The sequence below is a fragment of the Zosterops lateralis genome (genome assembly GCF_965231275.1).
Source record: "Zosterops lateralis genome assembly, chromosome: 8".
NCBI classification, from domain to species: Eukaryota; Metazoa; Chordata; class Aves; order Passeriformes; family Zosteropidae; genus Zosterops; species Zosterops lateralis.
Genome location: NC_139768.1, coordinates 10,113,007 through 10,132,684, shown reverse-complemented (window position 1 = coordinate 10,132,684; position 19,678 = coordinate 10,113,007). Strand labels below are relative to the sequence as shown.

General features: G+C 44.1%; 1 protein-coding gene across 1 annotated transcript; it reads left to right on the top strand.

Moving 5' to 3' along the window:
- The first annotated feature begins 1,744 nt into the window (after positions 1-1,744).
- On the top strand, positions 1,745-14,720 carry LOC310912371 (annexin A8-like). Its single transcript, XM_083866904.1, has 13 exons — positions 1,745-1,908; positions 2,021-2,067; positions 5,403-5,493; positions 5,791-5,885; positions 6,983-7,096; positions 7,836-7,926; positions 8,529-8,608; positions 9,129-9,188; positions 9,726-9,819; positions 11,597-11,692; positions 11,938-11,996; positions 12,832-12,954; positions 14,286-14,720. Exons 2-13 carry the CDS (start codon positions 2,047-2,049, stop codon positions 14,340-14,342), a joined length of 981 nt encoding a protein of 326 aa, XP_083723030.1. The 5' UTR covers positions 1,745-1,908; positions 2,021-2,046; the 3' UTR covers positions 14,343-14,720.
- Positions 14,721-19,678: the final 4,958 nt, after the last annotated feature.

Here is a 19,678-nt window from a genome sequence, read left to right as displayed (position 1 = left end):
TTAATGTTTACAGCTGCTCAGGGTAACTATATTTGCACAAGAAAAAGGGGTACTGTACTGCCTTCTGCTCCACTAGCCTGCAAGTACCAACTGCTGTGGTCTATATTAAGTCTGTGCAGCCTTGCTCTGAGTCTTGGCAGCACATTTCAGGATTTCCAGACCTTTCCTAGCCTGTCCATATTGATTAAAACCTGGCCAGTGTTTCTATGCACTAAAATCCCCTGGTTTGTCCCTTCACAGCCTTTTTAATTTATGACGGCAAGAATGACCTCTCGGACTTTTTCCCATTTGCTGTCTGGTTTGGTCTCTGCTGCCCTCTGTGACCTATGGCTGTTTGCTGTAACTCTGGGATTTTCTGTCTAGAAGGGCCTCTTTGTCCTTGGAGTGCTCAAGAAAGCTTATCTCCATGGCAAACTGACCAATTCTATCCCAGCTGAGAGAAATGTGCATGTAGGCAGCAAATACTGGGATCCAGCCAAAGCAGATGCACCCTGCTCACAAAGGCATCTTCCCTTTGCCACCCCCAGAGGAGGAGGACTGAAGGATCACTCAGGAGCTCTCCTTGCTGTGTGCTGTTGATCAACCTGCCTCTCTCATGTGACTGGGAGCCAAGCCAGTGCAGCCCCAGCAGCACGTTTGTTACACCCAGGGCAACGCTTGCTCCTCCTTCCCAACTTGCCCTCGCCATATGATGGATGTGTTGGAGACAGGGGCAGCTGGCCCAGCTCCTTCTCTTGGGAATAGCCAGGGCAACTTCCCAGGCCATCAGGGGCCCTGCTGAGTTAAGTGAAATAGCAGTGTGTAGGAAGGAAATATGAGAGGCCCATAGTTTGGTGTTTACCCAGCATCCCACGTGGGCCCGTAAATGTAGAGGGCACAAAGCTCCTATATAGCAAGTGTTAGGATATAGCTGGTGGGAATGTTTCCACCAGGGCAGCTTTCCACTGCAAATAAATAAATAAATGCTGGCATGGGTGGATTCTGACAAAAGTCTAGACAGGAAAATATTGCTACAACCATAAGGTATTTCAGATGATTTCACAGAAACATTTCACCAAATTAAAGTATGAGGAGCTGTTCAACTCAGTTCTTTTTCTTTTGAAAAAAGAGAAGTTTTGCACTCGGCTCCTAAACCTTAACATGTCACGGCAGCTACTGCAAGCCCTATGACACTTAGCTGGGGTTGTCATTACTCAAACTTTCTAGCCTTAGATGTGTTGGTCCTACGTTACCCTAGAGATCATTTGTGACTCATGCTGTGGAAGTCTAAGTCTACAGTCTCCTAAGTCTCTGTACAATCTAATGCTTTATTGAGCTACACTGCAGGGTGTAGGACATGGATGATGTGGAGTTTAACTGGGTATGTGGTTTGTTTGGTTCAGAATTTTTTTTGTTATTTGGCTTAGAGGGGTTTTTTTAATAAGTTTTTGAAAGGAAGTAGAGGAAGGCATGTTATGTTTCTAGAGTCCTGTTTGGCAATGTTCCAGATTAGTAGAGATAGAAAGAGTTAGTAATAATGAGTGGCTTATTTAGTGGTAGCTGAATTCATCTAGTTTCTTTTGTGCTGAGAAATTACCTGGTTGTAATTTGCATTTTGTACCTGTGCCAGAGGCCAAAATGTTAGCAGGGAAGGGCGTGCATTGGGAGAAGCAGTGGAAAAATTACAATGAGTCAACAAGGTTGAATTTAGGCCTCCTCACAAGGGAAGCCTCGTTTATTAAGCAACTTGCTCTCTCCCTGTGAGATCATATGTGAAAAACAGGTTGAGCCATGTCTGAGGGTGTTGCCCCGTGGAATTTGTAGATAAGGATGCCTTATACCTGCGTGTGCCTGAGAGGCCAGTTACATTCTGTGGCTTCCAGAGGGAACAAGCCTCCAGAGGAGTACAGTTATCCCATTTTTCCTGTGGTAAGTTTATTGAAGAGAACTTCTGTTTCTTCCTCTCCTCCCTATGCCTCCCTTTCAAATGTGATATTCCCAGGCTGTGAGGTGTGATATGTGTGGTTTTCTTCTCCAACAGACCCAGGCATCACTACTGAGACCACAATGGCATGGTGGAAGGCCTGGGTAAGTAGAGGATATACTGACATTCTGAGGGGTTTTGGCACTATAATAAGGTAACTTATAAGTTGCATCAGGCACTTTGTGGGAATAAACCGTTTTGTTTAAAAATCAGGAAGAACTTTTTACTGTTTTTCTGGCTGTAAAATAGCATTCAGCACTTCAAAATCATTGATGAAGGAGGGTTGATATGATTTCTGGCTATAGAAAGAGGAGCAGACCCTGGATCCTCAGTTAAGAGAGGTACAGGGGGTGTTCATATCTCTGTGTTCATGGGGAGATGGTACCATGCAACAGCAAAGTTACTCAGCTGAAGTCTGCAAGCTGTAGGCTCCTTGTGTGCTCCCCTGCCCTGTGGCAGTGAGTTCAGGGCACTGGCCTGTCCCCATTTTTGTTCCCCCATTGTGCTGGCAGGCTGTGGTCACACAGAACGATATGGTCAGGCCACAATATCTATTTTTGGTAGGTTTTTAATATTGCAACAATAATACATCTTGAACAGTCTGTCTCTTTGCCAGGAGCCAGAAATGCTGTGTATGTTCTCTTGTAAATGCTTGTGGCTTTGAGAGGAATGTGGTGGGATGGGGAGAAGCTCATGGGATGTGCTGAGGCAGCACCTGGGGTCTGGCTCAGATCAGACAGCAGGTAGATCTGGTGATGTGCCAGCCATGGCAGCTGCCCCCTCAGCCTCTGTGGGATGCCAGGTTTACTCCCAGGTCTCAAAATATTATTTTTTTTTCTCCAGAAAGGTTAAAATTGTAATTTTCCTTCTGAGTTTTCTCTGCCTCCCTATTTCCTTTGGAAGTTTGGTATAATAAAATAGATGTTTTTCCTGAGCTTGGAGTAGCTCTCACTTAGTTTTTTTCCTTTAGGATGATCTATTCCCTGTTACCCTCAAGCTGGCAATAATTTGTAAACTTAGAATGAAAAAAAATATGGAGAAAGGCCCTTAAACTCCAGTGATCTCACACCAGTTGGTGTTGTAGGGGGTGGAAGCATGAGAAGAAAATGAGACATCCAAAGAACGATGGGGGAAAATTTTGGTTTTCTAAACCCTTCATAAAAAAACACAGTTCAAAAGCAAAAGGACAGAAAAAATGTGATAGTTTCTCAGGAAATATTGAATGAGAAAAACCCAAAGAGTAACTCCACCTGTCCCTAGATTCCAGCTTTAAAAAAAAAGCCTATCATTTAGGTTCAAAAATATTTTGGTGGTAAAACTTTTATTCCTTCTCCCCTTCATTTACAGGTAAAACTTTTCACAGTGTCAGCTGTAGGGTGTACTGCTTCTGCTGCTTTCATGCCAATTATTTATATTTACATGAGCACAGACCCCTCGAGTATTTTCAGTTAGGGAGTTGTAAGATCAATTCAGCCAGGAAAACAAGACCAAAGTGAACAGGGATTCTCTGAAAAGCTGGTGCAATTGTACTTGTGCTGCAACAACGATGTGCACAGAGATTGAGGTGAATGAGTGAGTCACAAATGTGCTACTTGAGCCAGGAAGGGCAGTAACTGTTTATCGGAATTAGTACCAAAAAAGATCATTGTTTAAATTGTTTCCACTGCCTCCAAATGAAAGCTCAGCTTTGTACTCCCTTTTCCACTGAGTCACCAGGCGTGGGTCCAGAGTGTTTGGGGGTTTCTTCACAGGGCCTTTGCATGCAGCTGGGAAGGACTGACCATCCTTTTCAGAGCAAACTCAGATGGATGAGTCCAACCTGCTCCCCAGGGAAGTTGTGGTGGTGCTGGTCATTTTGGCAGAGGGCTAGAAAAGGAGCACTTGAAATGGTCCTACCAGCTCAGCCAAACTCTTCTAGGCCAATGACAAACTGTTAGAGGTGGCAATGCCACCTGCTCTGTCACTTCTTTTTTCTGCAGTGACAGCTTCACCTCAGCCTTAAACTTGCTGCTCAGTGACCATTTGGATTCAAAGCTGCACCTCTTGTGAAAGTTTCCTGTTGACAACATTCGCTTCTCAGCAGCTCTTCCTGCTGGGAGTGAGGTGTGGTGATGCAGGAGTGTCTCTATGGTGGCTGCAAAGCAAACTTGTCCAAGTCTTGCTGATTGCTGAACGTCCTCCCTCTCTTGGAACTCCTCACTGGCCCTTGGCTGGTTGTCACTGCTCCAGAGTGGGGCTGGCAAAGGGGCCAACATGCAAACTGCCCAGCTGGATCCACTGGTTCTCTTTCACGTGGGAAGTAAGAGCAGAAGGGAGTTGCATCACAGCAGGAGGCAGATGGGTGGCACTTGGTGGTCCAGGTTATGCAGGTTGTGTGGGACAACTCGAATGCTTCCTTCGGATCTCTAATCTCTGATTTTTATCTCACTGCGAAGCCATCCCCATTAAAATAGTTATCAGGTCATACTGATACCATTAGTTTAATATTAACCCTTCCTCTAAAGGTAAATTTATGAGAATATAGTAGTTTCCAACTTCAATATCCTTGCTTCTACGAAGGAGAAAATTGTGTCTATTATTGTAATAGAGCGACGATGACTCTTCATACCTACCCACCCACATACTCCCCCTATTGATAGGACTGATAGATGTGACAGGATATTCAAACTACTTCCTTGACTACCAGCTTTGTTAAATTGTGCCTGGGTTCTGGTTGATGGCCCTACTGCCTTGTGATGATAAGTCGCAGTGTGCCTTCTGTGCCCTGGGACTGGTACTGTTGGCACCTCAGGGGTTTGTTAGGAGGATTCTTGAGTAGTTGCATCTGATTCTTGGTACAGGGAAGAACATCAAAGCTGCACTCTTCCAGATGGATTTCTTCCTTCAAAGTAGTGTTTTGGCCCAAATCCTTTCAGTGGAGATGCTCCCTTCTTGATACCAGCTGTGCAGAAGTGCAGCAGCAGCTACTGAAAAAAAAATGGTCTGTGAGAACAAGACTATTTCAGGAATTCAAAAAGCTATCTAAAAACTCCCCTGCACCAACCCACTGAGAAATGCAGTATTATACAATAGCATCCATGCTAGGAGGAACTGTAATTAAGAGGTGAAATAGGAAAGTGCAATCTATACAGTCTGTGCTTTTTCTGCCAGACTGCCTGCCTCACAACGCTTGCAGCACTGTCAGCCGTGCTTTGCACTTCATGTTTCTGCCAGCAGCAAAGGCTGGCACAGGCAGGTGGGAACAGGAAACTTGTGTTCTCTTTGGACAGAAACTTGTGTTCTCTTTCTGCTCTGTTGAGAAACGTCAGGCCAGCCTCTCCTATTTCTGTGACTTTGTGAGGTGTAGGCAATAAATAGCATGAATGTACTTTTCAAATACTTTTTCTTCAGCTGATGAAAAGCAGTGACAGAAAGTCGTGTATTTTTCTTCTTCTTTCAGAGTGAAGCAGAGGGCAGGTCTGTGGCAGGTACTTTAAATTTTGACGCTGCACCTGATGCTCAGATTCTGTACAAGGCCATGAAAGGGCTTGGTGAGTTGACTCCAACACATAAGTAAATTTTTTGTTCTTCTTATAATTGCTAAGTTGAAATCCATTCCTTAGGAAATTTGCATCCAGAGATATCACTTTTTTTTTTTTTTTTTTTTTTTTTTTTTTTTAACTGTGAAAAACTAATATTAAAGTTTCCCCAGTATCCCAGTATATACTTAAACTTCTACACAAAGGCAGTGAACCAGATAAGATTGTCTGAATATTCAGATTGAGATTTTGGATGAGCATCAGCTTATTCTGTGCACTTTATTTATGATTTATTGTTGTTTTCCACAGGGACTGATGAACAAGCTATAATTGATGTCCTAACCAAGAGGAGCAATCTGCAGCGTCAAGAGATTGCCAAATCCTTCAAAGCACAGTTTGGAAAGGTTCTTCCAAAACAAATCCATATTCAATCACTCATTTTACTGCATGCAGGATGTAGTAAATGGGGGTACAGTTCATCCTGTAGCATGATGCAAACTATATGCAGGTCTTCTACAAATAAGTAGACTAATATCTATTCATAAGGCTTGTGATGAATGTGTAAAATTAATTTTTAACCATAAAAAAGTTTTCTCCTAAAGATTTAATTTTTTAAAATACGTTTTGACCAGAAATGCTTTTAAAAATCAGTTTTAACTTGAAGTGAAGCTTCTTATTGATTTGAAGGTATAACAAAAAATCCCCCATCTAAGTGACAAGCTGAGTAAAAATATTGGTTTGTTTCAGGCCTTTTTAAATGTCAAAAAAAGTTCAATTTAAAGACTTATTTAATTACACTTGCTTGGAAATTCCATGGTTATTGACATCTATATTTTCCTTTGTCTCTGGTTCTCTGATAAAATCTTACTTTTATTGGGAAATTTTTTTCACCAGCAGACTGTACCCTCAGCCCTGCTGTGGAGTCTCCAATGACCCTTGCTGGAAAGGGGACTGCCACACAAAAGCCTTAGAAAGGGAAGCAAAGATGGGGGTGGCAGATATGGAACAATGAATAAATAGAGCACTTGCACCCCACTAATACAGAGTGACTCAAACTCTAGAAAAACCTGCATTATAGTGAAAGTGAAGCAGCTTGAAGTGTATCTTCAAGCAGACTGCATTCCTGATTCTGCAAATGTCCTGGGTGCAGGTTTATATGCAGCTTTGGGAATCAGTTCTCTCTGAAGCTACACCCTTGCTCAGTGCAAGGCCTTCAGCTACCTGGTCCTGCTCACTGAGCCAAGCAGGGTGGAGGAAGATTTGCTGAGGGTTTAATTATTGAGAAAGTCCAAATATCAAGAAAACAGGCAATATGTAAGCACCTAGAGAAATCCCATTTTGCAGTTAAGTGCCTTTTTAAGTCCCAGGACCTTTTTTAATGAACTATCAAAAATACTGTCACACAGCTTCATTACTTGGGCCTTGGGGATGAAAACATCATGTGCAGAAAATGATCCTGTGAGGCTGTTTGTGTAACCATGTGGTGATGCACATTTAACAGGATCTGATTGAAAACCTGAAGTCTGAATTGAGTGGCAACTTTGAGAAGCTCATTGTAGCTCTCATGTACACCCCATACAAGTATGATGCCAAGGAGCTGTATGATGCCATGAAGGTAAGAAAATTGCATGCTGATATTTAAGTAGTAGCACAAATACAGTGCTATTTGCCTGCAATTGTGCAAGTGTTAATAACTGGACTGTTGCATGGTTAAGTTTGTTATTAGCAGGAGCCTTTGAGAAATATTTAATTGTACTATTAATATTCTGGGGGAAATGCTGCTGAAATCTTTGTGGCTATAAAAAAATTGCTGTACATACATGACTTATAGAGCCTGGGAAGGCAACAGCAAAACCAAATTCATACCTAAACCTGCTGCCCTGATGTCCCAGCTGAGCCATTAAACCTTTGAGGAATCAAGGAGTGGTGGTGCAAGGGCCAGGCTGGGGTTGGCTGGGATCCTACCTATTGATAATGTATTTTTAGAAGTTTCAGATGCAGAGTGGTCTGTTAAAATGGTACAATAATGGACTGACTATCCAAGCACTGGTGTCCCTGCATTCCTGTAATGCTGGCTATTGTCAAAGGTCTGACCCCAGAAAAGCACTGCAGAAACTTAGGGTTACATAAAATCACCCTTTACATTTAGGCACCTCGGTAAAAGAAACCATGTTCAACCCAAATGTGTTTTGTGTCTTCAGCTTTCATCACGATGGTTTCTTACAGCTCAGCACACAGCCTGACTCTGCTGCCATCCAACTCCTCCCTTCACCATACTTCTCTAGCAGTAAATCACCCTCCATGACTAAATGCCTTTCTCCACCTTTATTTCTCCACTGCGTTTCCTATTATAGGGTGTGGGAACGAGGGAGAGTGTTATCATAGAGATCCTGGCATCTCGGACAAAAGCGCAGATCAAGGAGATAATCAAGGCGTACAAAGAAGGTAAGTTAAGTGCCTGGGGCTCAGATTTCTGTGGCCAGAGCACAACAGGAGCGGTGTTAACCAGCTTGCAATGTCAGCAAGAAAATGGCTCTTCTAAAAACATTTATCTCTAAAAGCAATGTAACTCTGCTTTCACCTGGCAAACAGAACTGGCTCTGCTGAGAGAATTTGAAAATCCTTTTCTAGGTCTTCATCCAGCTGCAGCAAAGGGTCAGCAAATCACAAATTTGGTTCAGTTTGGCTACAGAGTATTGTCAGAACATAAACAAAACTATAGCTGTGCACTTGGCTTTTCTCCCCATTAAATAGATGGGAATTTATCAAATATGTATTTGTAGATATTTTATCTTGTTCATCCCTTCAGCTATACCTCTAAAATCGGCTCTGGGTTTATTTCTTGGACATCAGGGGAGCTAGTGACTCAGCTGGATGCAAATGGTGACCTGGGTATCACAGAGGGTGTGAGCTGCTCTCAGCCCTCTTTTATTTTCTTAATGACCCTCTTGCCCAGTGTCAGGGTTTTGTGTGTGCTTGGGGTACTTGACTGTATCACCTAAATAAATAACAAATCCTTCCCTTGTCCTTCTCTTTCACTTGCATAGCGTACGGTTCTGACCTGGAGCAAGACATAAAATCGGAAACAAGTGGCTACTTAGAACAGATTCTGGTTTGCCTTCTTCAGGTAATGCTAGAGAAGAGAAATGAGGGTATAAAGGTCTTCACATTTCTCTCTTCTTTTTTGGAGAAGACGTGCAATAGGAGAGCCATGATCAACAGCAGCAGTAGGAGAGCTGGGAACCTACAGCCAGCTCTGCTGCAGAGAGACACCTCCCTTTCACATATGTGTAAAGCCACTGTACTCTACATGGGTCTTAAAAAACAAATGCCCCTTCACTAGCATTCACCACTTTTCCAGGGTCTGTGCCCTCAATGCTGAGTGCACTTACCCTACCACGTTACTGGAATTTTCCTGCCTGGTAGCAGAATAACTGAGCAATATTTTACTCTACTTCATATGACTGATTTCAGCACCTTTCAGTGAAAGAGTTAGCACTTGTGCTGTCTGAAGTGTTACTGCTTGAGTACTCTACAGAAATAGATAACTGAGAGGATAATTGATCTTTGCTCAGAATGAGTGTTCTGGTCTTTATTTATGGAAGAATCTTCATGAGACAAAATTGTCTTTCTTTTTCTGCTCCTAGGGTGAGAGGGACAATGCCACCCTCTATGTGGACACAGACCTGGCTCATCAGGACGCAGAGGTATTCCCAGTTACCTGTGATCACTGATATGCCTGCATCTCCACCTTCTTGAGCTTCAGAGTGCTTCAGTGTCAGCAGAGGGTTGGAGTAACAATAATTTGGGGTGGGGTTATCTTTAAGTAACTTGGGGTTTTTCAATTTTGCCTGCACTGCTGAGCTCTGCCATTCCAAAGAGGAGTGATGAGGCTTTGGCTCAGCTGCTTTTGATATGTGAGGGTATCTGGGTATGGTGGAGTGGAAGAGGAGAGAAAAGGGAGGAAAACTCAAGTATATTGTTGGCTGTTCCAGCTGCTGCAGGAGGGGTAGAAAGGATGGAGATAGTGGATGTTCCAGTTTGTCCAGAGGACAGGAAGGTTTTCATAAGCAACCATTCTAGGACACTCTGGTTCTGTTCATAAGCAACCATTCTAGGACATTTTGGTTCACACGGTGGTTTCAGTTCCTCCAAACCCCTTTACCTCAGCCATGCCTTCAGCCAAACTCTGTTCCTTTACCACACACAGAACAGCTTGCTAATAACTGTGTGTTAAATCACAGGCTCTCTATGCTGCTGGAGAGAAGATCCGGGGCACTGATGAGATACAGTTCATCACCATCTTGTGCAAAAGGAGTGCCACACACTTAATGAAAGGTATGGAGCAGAGCCACACTACCATCACTACACTCCCAAGCCTCCAAAATCCGAGATCACCCTAGCCAAAAAGAGGCAGGGCTAGAGATGAGAGACATGGGTGGTCAGAAATAAGTACTTGAGCCTGTCTTCTAATTCCTGGTCACCCAGAAACCAAAAGCTGCCAGCAGATTTTGTGAAAGATTATGAAGCTTTAGTTCTGCTGAAAATCAAGCGGCTTATCCAGGAGTGCCTACACAGTGGTAATAACTGGATAGTTGTTTTTATAAATCCAAGAAGTGAGTGAGTGAGTGAGTGAGTGAGTGAGTGAGTGAGTGAGTACTATCCTCATTAGAGCATGTGGTGAACAGACACATCCCCTTGGATATGGATTCCTCTGGAGGAAAAAAATCACTAAAAATAGCTGGTTATTCAGTGCTGGAGAATCAGGATACAGCCTGCATTTCTGCCCCAAGTCCTTTTGAGGGCATCAGAGGCTGCTGGGAGGGAAGACACAAGCCCTGCTTGAGCTGAGATCTCAGCTCCATGCAGCAGAGACCAAACCTTGTCATCTCAAGGCTTTTGAGGCATAACAGTTTTTGTTATGTTGCCTGAATCTAAGCATATCAAGTACTGTGTGAATCAGGTGGACCTAAACTGATAAATTTAGCTGGAGATAAATTAGGTATGCCTGAGCTTTTTTCCAAGCTGAGGTCCTCTGAGGCTGTTTCTCTGCCCTGGAAGCCAGCTCCCCCTTGTGTTTCAAATTCAATCTCCCAAAGTCACTTAAAAAATAAGCAAGACAAACAAATAAAAATAGGTGGTCACTATAGTATTTGTCTGTATTGGTCTTTAAGAATTGACTTTCATCTTGTTGTGATAATGCAACCAGTCTTTGAAACCTACTGTGGTACCAAGCAATTTCTTCTATGGTACAGCCACCTGTAGCTATTTGTCTTTAAAATCTGAGTGCAATTATTGCAGCTTTTAATTATTTTTTAATAGAAAGCGTAGGTTTGAGTTGAGAAATTTGTATCCATCTATTCTGTATTCCATTTCCCCAAAGTGTCTTGAGTGTTGATGATCTTGGATGCTGAGCAAAGTTTCTTAAGATGTCTATTACATTACATAGCAGTTTTCCTTCTTTGTTAGTCTGAGACAGTTAGGAATAAAAACAGATAACTCTGTTTCTGAGCCTTGGAGTATCCAAAGTGTATAAGGCAAGCAGTGACCCTGTTGCTGAGCTTTTGTTATTGTGGGAACTCAAATATCTTTGAATCTGCACCTGTGTTTTTTGCTCATCTTTCCTCAGTTGCTATTATTTTAAATTGTGGTTGAAATAATAAGTTTCCCCAAACAGTGTTGTCATCATTTAGAAGTCCATGGGCTGTGAGCTGCATAGTCCTAGATTTAAGTTGATTTTATTTTGGCTCCTAGAGCTAATGACATCAACAACCACAAGATCAAAGGTGTGCCTGACTTTGTTGTCTACTTTATTTTTGTGGTTAAAGACAGTGATGAAGGGTCAGATTTCCAAATAAACTTGAGGTGACTGAAATTGCCTGAAGTCAGGGAATTTAGAACCATGAATGGTTTGGCTTTTTGTAAATGTTAACATCCATCTTTATAGCTGATTTCTGAGGTTGACTAAGCCTCCTGAAGCTGGTGCAAATGTGGCCATTGCTTTTGCAGGGTCTGTGTGTTCATATTGCCACACAAGTAATGCCTGTAAATGTTAGGTACAAAATGCCTCAAGGGTTACTTGGTAAAAAATAAAAGTTCTTTGTGTTTCAAACAGTGTTTGAAGAATACCAGAAATTGGCTGGTAAGAGCATAGAAGACTCTATCAAGAGTGAAACTCGTGGTTCACTTGAGGATGCCATGCTGGCTATTGGTAAGTGGTGATCTTTCCCTTTGCTTTGTCAGAGTCTGCTGCCTTTTTTTCTGCAGTAGTTGACTTATATTAGATTTATCTACTTTATAATGGTATATGGTGGGAAGTAAGAAGTATCTCTTGGATAAAATAAACTCATATTCCAGGAGCACACTGCATTAATGGGAAGCATATAGGACCTCAGTCACCTCCTGCCCTGGGCTGGAAGTGCCATTGATTCTTACTGAGCTTTTTTGTATGCCTAGTGAAATGCACCAGGAACATCCGTTGCTACTTTGCAGAGAGACTGTACAATGCTTTAAAGGTAAGACTCTTCATTGCAACACACTGGTTTTTAACTTGTAACCTGGCTTCACCAATTTAAATTAGAAGAGCCAAGGTTTTGGTGAAATTCAGCAGGTTCAGTGCAATTGTTGCAAGTAATAGAATCCTTTCAAACACCTTAGGCAGAAAAGTACCCTTTTAGCTCAAGATAACAAGAGAGTCTGGCTTTTCTGGCTTGGGAGTCTGCAAGGAGTCCTGCCTCACTTTCTGGAACACAGAAACTTCTGGAAAAGGCTTTTCTAAGAGGTTGTTTATGGTGAAGACTTCCTTCCATGTTAATAGACTGGAATACAGTATTTTCTTTTTAGGAAGCAATTCTCTCAATGGCAGTATAAAATGGGAGTTTCAAATTGGGACACAAAAGGTATTTTCAGATTGTGCCCCTGTAATACTTAACTGGTATGTACAAGATGTCAGCTCTCCAAACCTTTTGGAAAGCTGAGATAACTGTTCTGTTATCAGCGTGATCCTAATTTCCCGGTGAGTGAATAAACAATATTGGTTGAAGCCAAACACTGCCTGGGTGATGCTGCAGAAGGAGTCTGTATTCAGTGCCAACTCCCACCTCTGTAGCATATTGGCTTTTGCATTTGACATGTGCAAAACTTTTGCACACCTCCATGGTGGGCCTGGGGTATTGGCAGAGGCCCCTGGGAAGGGTGTGAGGATGAGACCACCAGAAAGAGATGCAGATGTTCCACAGAACAGGTGCCAAGTGGTATTTGAAAGCTGACTCCTTTTGCCCTGGACAAGTTTGCACAACCTATGCCTTGAACACCCAGTAACATCACATTCTGACGTATCTGTTATTCCAGGGGGCTGGCACTGATGATGGGACTCTGATAAGAGTGCTTGTTTCTCGAAGTGAAGTTGACCTTAATCTTATAAAGCCTGAATTCAAGCGTATTGCAGGAAAGCCTCTCTCCACTATGATTGCGGTAAGCAGAATCTTGATATGATGGTTCTCAGCCATTACACGTTTTCCTAATCTTTCCAGCACTGTGGGATGCTTCCATGGTTGTTTGCAGTAACAATGTCATTTCTGTTATGATCATGGCTCTCCTTCACTAGGCCTGTTAACAGTCATGTCCTTGAGACACAATTGTGTCTGAAAGGTGAGTCAGACGTCTGCTCTCTGTAAGTGACTTGGACAAAGCAAACCCAAGGAGACACTGCACTAGGATTTTCATGGACCAGTCTCTGTATCCATGCACTGCATGATGTCCTAGATGGATCTAAATTTAATGAATCATTCCTGTTATACCTATCCCACACTGCTGTGCCATTTTCTTCTCTCTCTCTGCCATCCTTAACTACCTCAAGCTAGTGCCATCCATTTACATCAAAATAGTGCTGGGATATTTTATTCCTTTTCCTTTTGCTGTTGTTTGAGCGGTTTTTTGCTGCCTTTTCCCAGGTGAAAGCCTGGTGTACAGTGTGATGAGATAGGTTCAGAAACTGAACCTTGTCAAGGCTTATTGTAGCATTTGAGTCTCAGCTCCAAGTGAATGTGCCTCCCCTGTTAGTGCTGAAATGCTGTTTTTTACCATTTGTCCTAAGGACTTTGGGATCTTCCTCTGTCCCTGTGCAAATTCACAGAAGCCCTGTCCTTAGCAGTTCCCATGGGAAGTCTGGTTCGGTAATGAAGGGCCTTCCTTATAATTGACACTGTCAGTGTCTGTCATGTTGATTAATGATCAGTCTTCAATGGTCTGTACAGAATATTCATTCCTTCTCAGAAGTGGAACTAGCTTACACCTGTCACCACAAAACATTCAAAGGGAGGATTTTATTTTTTTTTATCTAGTGAATATTTTGTGTAGTGATTCTAGACCAAAATTATCACATTTGTGGCTTTTTCAAAAATTCCATGTGTCAGGGCTAACTATAGTGCCTGTTCCCTTCCTGTAGGGAAGAGGTGCTACATAAATACCCAGGGACAAAAAATCTGAACACAACAGGTTTGCTTGCTGCCATTTGTGCTGACTTTGTGCTGCTCTGTGGGACAGAACCTTGATCAATTTCTCACCTGCATTCCAAAGGAAAAAATTGGACTTGATGAATGTTATTTCAGGTGGTAGCTACAAGCCTCATTTCTCCATTTGCTTTTGATGGTGTGTAAGCTGGCAGCAACTCTGCTGAAGTCTGGCTTGCTCTTTCCAAAGTCGTTTTCCTGTGTGGGCATATTCCACAGACTGACAACGTCAGCACTTGGAGCATGCAGAGGAACTTCCACACTCACCTATTTTTTAATATTTTCTCCTGTCAGGAGGATACCAGCGGTGAATACAAGACAGCCTTGCTGAATCTCTGTGGCAGTGACTGACAGACTCTAGGAGGAAGATGTTGGTTACAGAGAGAAGATTAACAGTGAACAAGGGTCTGAAAATGTACTTCTAGAAAATCTTTGCATTGATCCAAGTGCAGGGTAAAAGATCAAATTAATGGCTGAGATTTCCAAAGCTCTCTGAAGGATGTGGATGCTCATTACATATTGAATGCTATCCACTTCTCAAACAGCTTTTCAAACACAAGGGGGAAGGTTAATTGCTTGTTTCCATTTTATTCTTTGAAGTTTTCCTTCTAATTTAAGCCATTGTGAAGGATGGCACTTTGACATGGAATTAAAGGTTCTTTCAAACGTGCTATAAATGTTGCACAAGTCTGAACAACCCTCCAAAGCTTGGGCTGCCCTGAAGCCATGCTAATTTCACCAGGACCCACTGGTAGGTTGGGGCCATTTGATGCTTGCAGGATGCATCTGGAAGGAGTCCCAGATATTAATGAGGCTTTAGGCCATGGGTCAGAATGGAGAATTTAGTGCCAGAGGCAGTAGTTTAGCAGCCTTATCTACATAACTTCAGAGGGAGCTCCCCAAGGAGCAGTGAATGGCAGAGCCAAGCTGGCTGCAAGCATGTAAAAGTTGAAGGCTGTGTGCCTAATTTCCTTCTTGCTTGTCTGTTGGCAAAGACCAGCAAGCTCAGGGCCCCACATCAATGTCAGACCACGGGGAAATCAAAACTGGCATGGATGATTTGGTTTTGGTGAACCCAGGATGCCTTGCCCATGAAGCAGACCTGTGTTTCCAGTGCCACAGTAACTTCTCAGCAATTTGAGACTCCCTCCAAAACTGTCCCCATGACTGCACCACGAGGGTAAAGCCCCAAGTGTGGACATTGATACAGAGAAAAGAGCCTGAGAAGTTTGAGAAGTTTGGGTCTGGTTTGACCACTGGTTCTCCACTCTTAAAGCAACCCTTTAAATGTGTAGTTTACTAAAAGCCTTTCAGTAAATGTGCTCAGTAAAGGAGCTTTTCTGATCAAGTGGGTGAGCTTTTTGGCTGAGGGATGTTCCCTTCCTTGCACTGCTGAGATTAGCAAGAATCAGTGCCATGAGTGTGGCAAGTTCAAAAGGTCTTGGTGAGTCCGGGACACAGACAAGGGTCCTGGGGTCAGGGTATCAAGACACTTCAAGTGAACACGAAGAGGAGGTTTCAGTCTCTGTCCCTTTAAGTTCTTGTCTCTTCAGTGATATCCCAGTCTCCAGCCTTGTCTCTAGGCTGAGCATCAAGGTGGGGGGTTCTTCTCTCAGTTTTTGAGGAACGTGGGCCGGCTACGGGCACCAAAGGACGGGGGCTCGCATGTCCCTTCTGCTGTTCAAAGCGCCCCACTTGGTTTTTCAGTCACTGGTTCTAATTTCCGCCCACGATCGGGCTTGCCTGTTCCCTTTTGGTTTCGTTTTCTTGAGTCAGTTCGGGGCTGCGGCCAAAGCCGGGCTTACACCCCCCTCTGCTGGGGGACCGCCTGCGCGCAGCCCCGCGCGGCACCGCGCATCCCGGGCATCCCGGGAACACTGTGCATCCCAGGACATCCCGGGACATCCCGGACACACCGCGCATCCCGGGCATCCCGGGCATCCCAGGACATCCCGGGACATCCCGGACACACCGCGCATCCCGGGCACACCGCGCATCTCGGGACATCCTGGGGCACACCGCGCATCCCGGGGCATCCCGGGAACACCGCGCATCCAGGGACATCCTAGGGCATCCCGGGCACACCGCGCATCCCCGGACATCCCGGGAGATCCCAGGCACATCGCGCATCCCGGGGCACACCGCACATCCCGGAGCATCCCGAGACATCCCGGAAACACCGCACATCCCTGGCACACCGCGCATCCCGGGACATCCCGGGACATCCCGGGAACACCGCGCATCCCGAGCACTCCGGGCACGGCCTCCTCGGGAGCCAAGAGGATCGGGATGGGATTTTCCCGCCTCCCCCCTTGACTCTCCCTCGCAGCCCCGCAAAGCCCGGCACGGAGCGGTGCCTTGGGGACCCAGCTCGGGGCCTCTCAACCCACAGCCCTCGGCACGGCCACGGGCTCTGCAGCAGGGCACTCCTCCAACCAGAGTGGTGTGAGGAGGTTTTACTGAAAGTATGACCTGTTCTGTTGTGTTTGGGGGATTATTTTGGAAAGGCCAAATGGAAATTTGTGTCTGTCTGAGCAGGGAACAGGAGTGATCTACACAGTGCCCACAACAGCTCTGTTTCCTGGAGACAGGCAAGTGAAAAGCAATCCCAGATCTGAGGGACCTAAAGTCTGACTAGAAAACCTAATGATAAGTCAGCTCTTGAAGCATATTTTAGTTCAGAGTTGTGTGATGATTTCACTAAAACATTTGTGTTTATACGGTCCCAGAGCTCCCGTTGTTGTTATTGCTATCAGGTCAGAGGTTGGCTTTCCTTGTTGGCCTGTGCTTAGCACAGTGGATATAGATTAGAGTTGTTTCACTGGGATTGTGATCCCAATTGTAGCAGCCTGGGAGATGTAAAGTGAGTTGCCAGAATGCTCATAGAAGATCAGTAGCAAAGCTGGAAAGGAGGAACAACCAGGGGAAGCTGATTCTATCACTGTAATTGCTGGGAAACAAAACAATTGTAAAACATCAATGAAGATTTAATTACATATTGATTGCTGCTAAAATGTTCCCTGGGTGAACAGGTGCTTTAATAAATCAGGATCAATTCCTAAGCTGTTCTAACCAGTCTTTTCTAAATGCAAATATTGACTTAGGGCCTTTCTATTCATTCACAGTTTTATTAACATGATTTTATTGCACAAAAATCAAGATAAAAGCTTGGCAAGGAAAAGGTAACAGGGGCAACATTAAAAATGCCCAGGACTGGTGCAGGCCTTCTGCTGCCTGTGTGCCAACCTTCTTCTTCCTCCTGTGCTGCAGAAAGACCCATGTGCAGGGAGTCTCCAGGGACAGCGCTAATGCCACCTTGCTGCCTTCCCTGGGTGGCTGACTGTGTCCCTAGGTACAGGTCACACAGCAGGAGCTGTGCCACCCTTCAGCCTCGTGGAGTGTGGCTCCATCAGCTCTCTGCCCAACTCACACCCAGGTGTACCCAGGAATAGCTGTTACCTCTGTTCCTGACACCTGGAAAACTAACACAAGTCTGTTCCAGATAGGATGTTAATGCACATACTGCATGTTTAACCCCTGAGCATTTCTGTTCCAGAGAAAGCTGAGCTCATTTAGTCTTGCTTAATTCTGCCAGAAACACAGAGCAGATGTGACCCAAAAGCCAGGCAGCCAGCCACAGGCAAGCAGAGCCCCTGCTTCTTATGAGGTGTGTCATCACTGCGACTGCTGGAGAAAAGAAGAGAAGATTGGATTGGTTTGGCTTCACTTGTATTTCTAATTTGCAATAGTTTGTAGTAATTTTTTGGATAAAATATGTTTAAGTGTTCAAACTGAGGTTAAAAGAACATTGTTCCTGTCAGGAAGTGGGAGAAGAGAATAACAGATATCTTAGTCAGGCAAAGTGGGAGATCTCTTTACCATCTCCTCATGTTAAGGAAAGTGTTTCAAGGGCAGGAAATAATCTGAGAAAGATGTTCAGCCTTCCTGTTTCCCTGCGGTTTCCTCATCAGTGCACAGAGGGAACCCCAGTTGCTGTCGGCTGTTGAAATCCAGGCTGGGGTGGGACCAGGGCCAGAGCCTTGCCTGAGGCACCAGAGCTGCCACTGGGACATCTTTGAGGCTGCCCAGACAGCACTTCCCTTCGGAGATGAGGGTGTCAAAACACAGAAGAGCACAGTGTGTGGCCCAGCAAAGGCAAAGGGAAGGTGGGTTGTGCTGTCGTGGATGGCTCCACTGTTTGTTCTGGGATGGGCTGAAGGGAGGCTCAAGGGCAGAGCACCCTCGTTGCTGGGAGCCTTCCTGAGTGGAAACTGCTGATCATTTTTTATTCTTAAATTAATACATTATTGGTAAATTAGTGCTGATGTATTAATGTAAAGTACTGCAGTGTTTAAATACTGCCTGCCACAGACATCCAGATGGGATAATGGAGTCTTCCCAGTGTCATGGCTTATTGCCTGGCTATCTTGAAGCAGCCTGTTTTTCTGGCAGGGTGGCCATCTGATAATAAAACACACCTTCCTCAGGGATTCTTGCATGGAATCTCCTTTGCTGGGAAGAGAGCAGCAAACTGTAAGATGCTGAGATGGGAGTGTGCCAAAGACCTGTCAGGCTTTCCTTCAACTTCTGCCTGAACCCAAATGCCTGAGCTGACTCCAAAGACTCTTCACTACTTTAGTGTCTGGGGTCAATAACTGCAGAACATCCCCATGCCTGGGATGCTGGAGCAGCAAGAGATGTTTTGTTTGACACAGTGCAGCAAACTCTTCTCCTCAGACCACATGGAAATAAGGTCAATCCAATTCTCCCCTCACTGCAAATATTATTGTCCCTGTAAGTAATTATTGTTCATTCTTCTGGTGTCATACATTTGAACCCAAAGAACTCATCCCTGAGGTTCCAAGAAATTGCCAGTAGCTTTTGTTGTTCACAAAAAACCTTATGTTAGGCTGCAGAAAAGAATTAATAATTAGGGGTTTGCATCTGACTGTCCTCTGAGAAGACAGAAACAGCCAATGCTGAGGACCTGGTCTGTTTGGAAAGAAGTATTACTTGTTTAAGCTGTGTTTCTGTTCCCCCAGCATTCCTTCCTGTTACAAATCTCAGTTAGTCACGCTGGGTCTGTATCATGCCTTGGACTTGCTGGAGGCTTCCAGTTGGCATTTCTGACTGAAAGTTGTGTGTCCAACACTGAAGAGTGTCACTGTATGGGAGTTCAAAGTTCACAGGGACTTTATCCCATAATAGTTTGCATTCTTCCAGTTGCAAAGAAATACTTATGGTGACATTTTTCTGTGATTTAGAAGTCATATGATACATATGATGCAAGTATAGTCCTGAGAAACCTTTTCTGCATTTCTGGCTGGGTAAAAGTACTTATTACAAAAGAAACACAGATGTCTGTAGGTTCTGTGCATGCAGGAACTTAACATTTGGAGAAATAAATAGCTCTGGATCACACAGAGGAACCAGTACTGTTCTCTCTGTGGTAATGAAGAACAGGATATGTTGTGGGCACAATATTATTAATAAATAGTGAGCAATGGAATATGCATCTGTAATTCAATTTAGGATTTCAGCTGAAATTGCTCTTTGGAGTTATAGATGGCAGTGTGCTCTGAAATTGAATTACCATCCAAACAGGAACTGAGTCATGAGTAGCAATGGTCTAGGGAAGCATAGAATCACAGTCAGCACTGGGCAAAATATTATTGGCATTACTATAT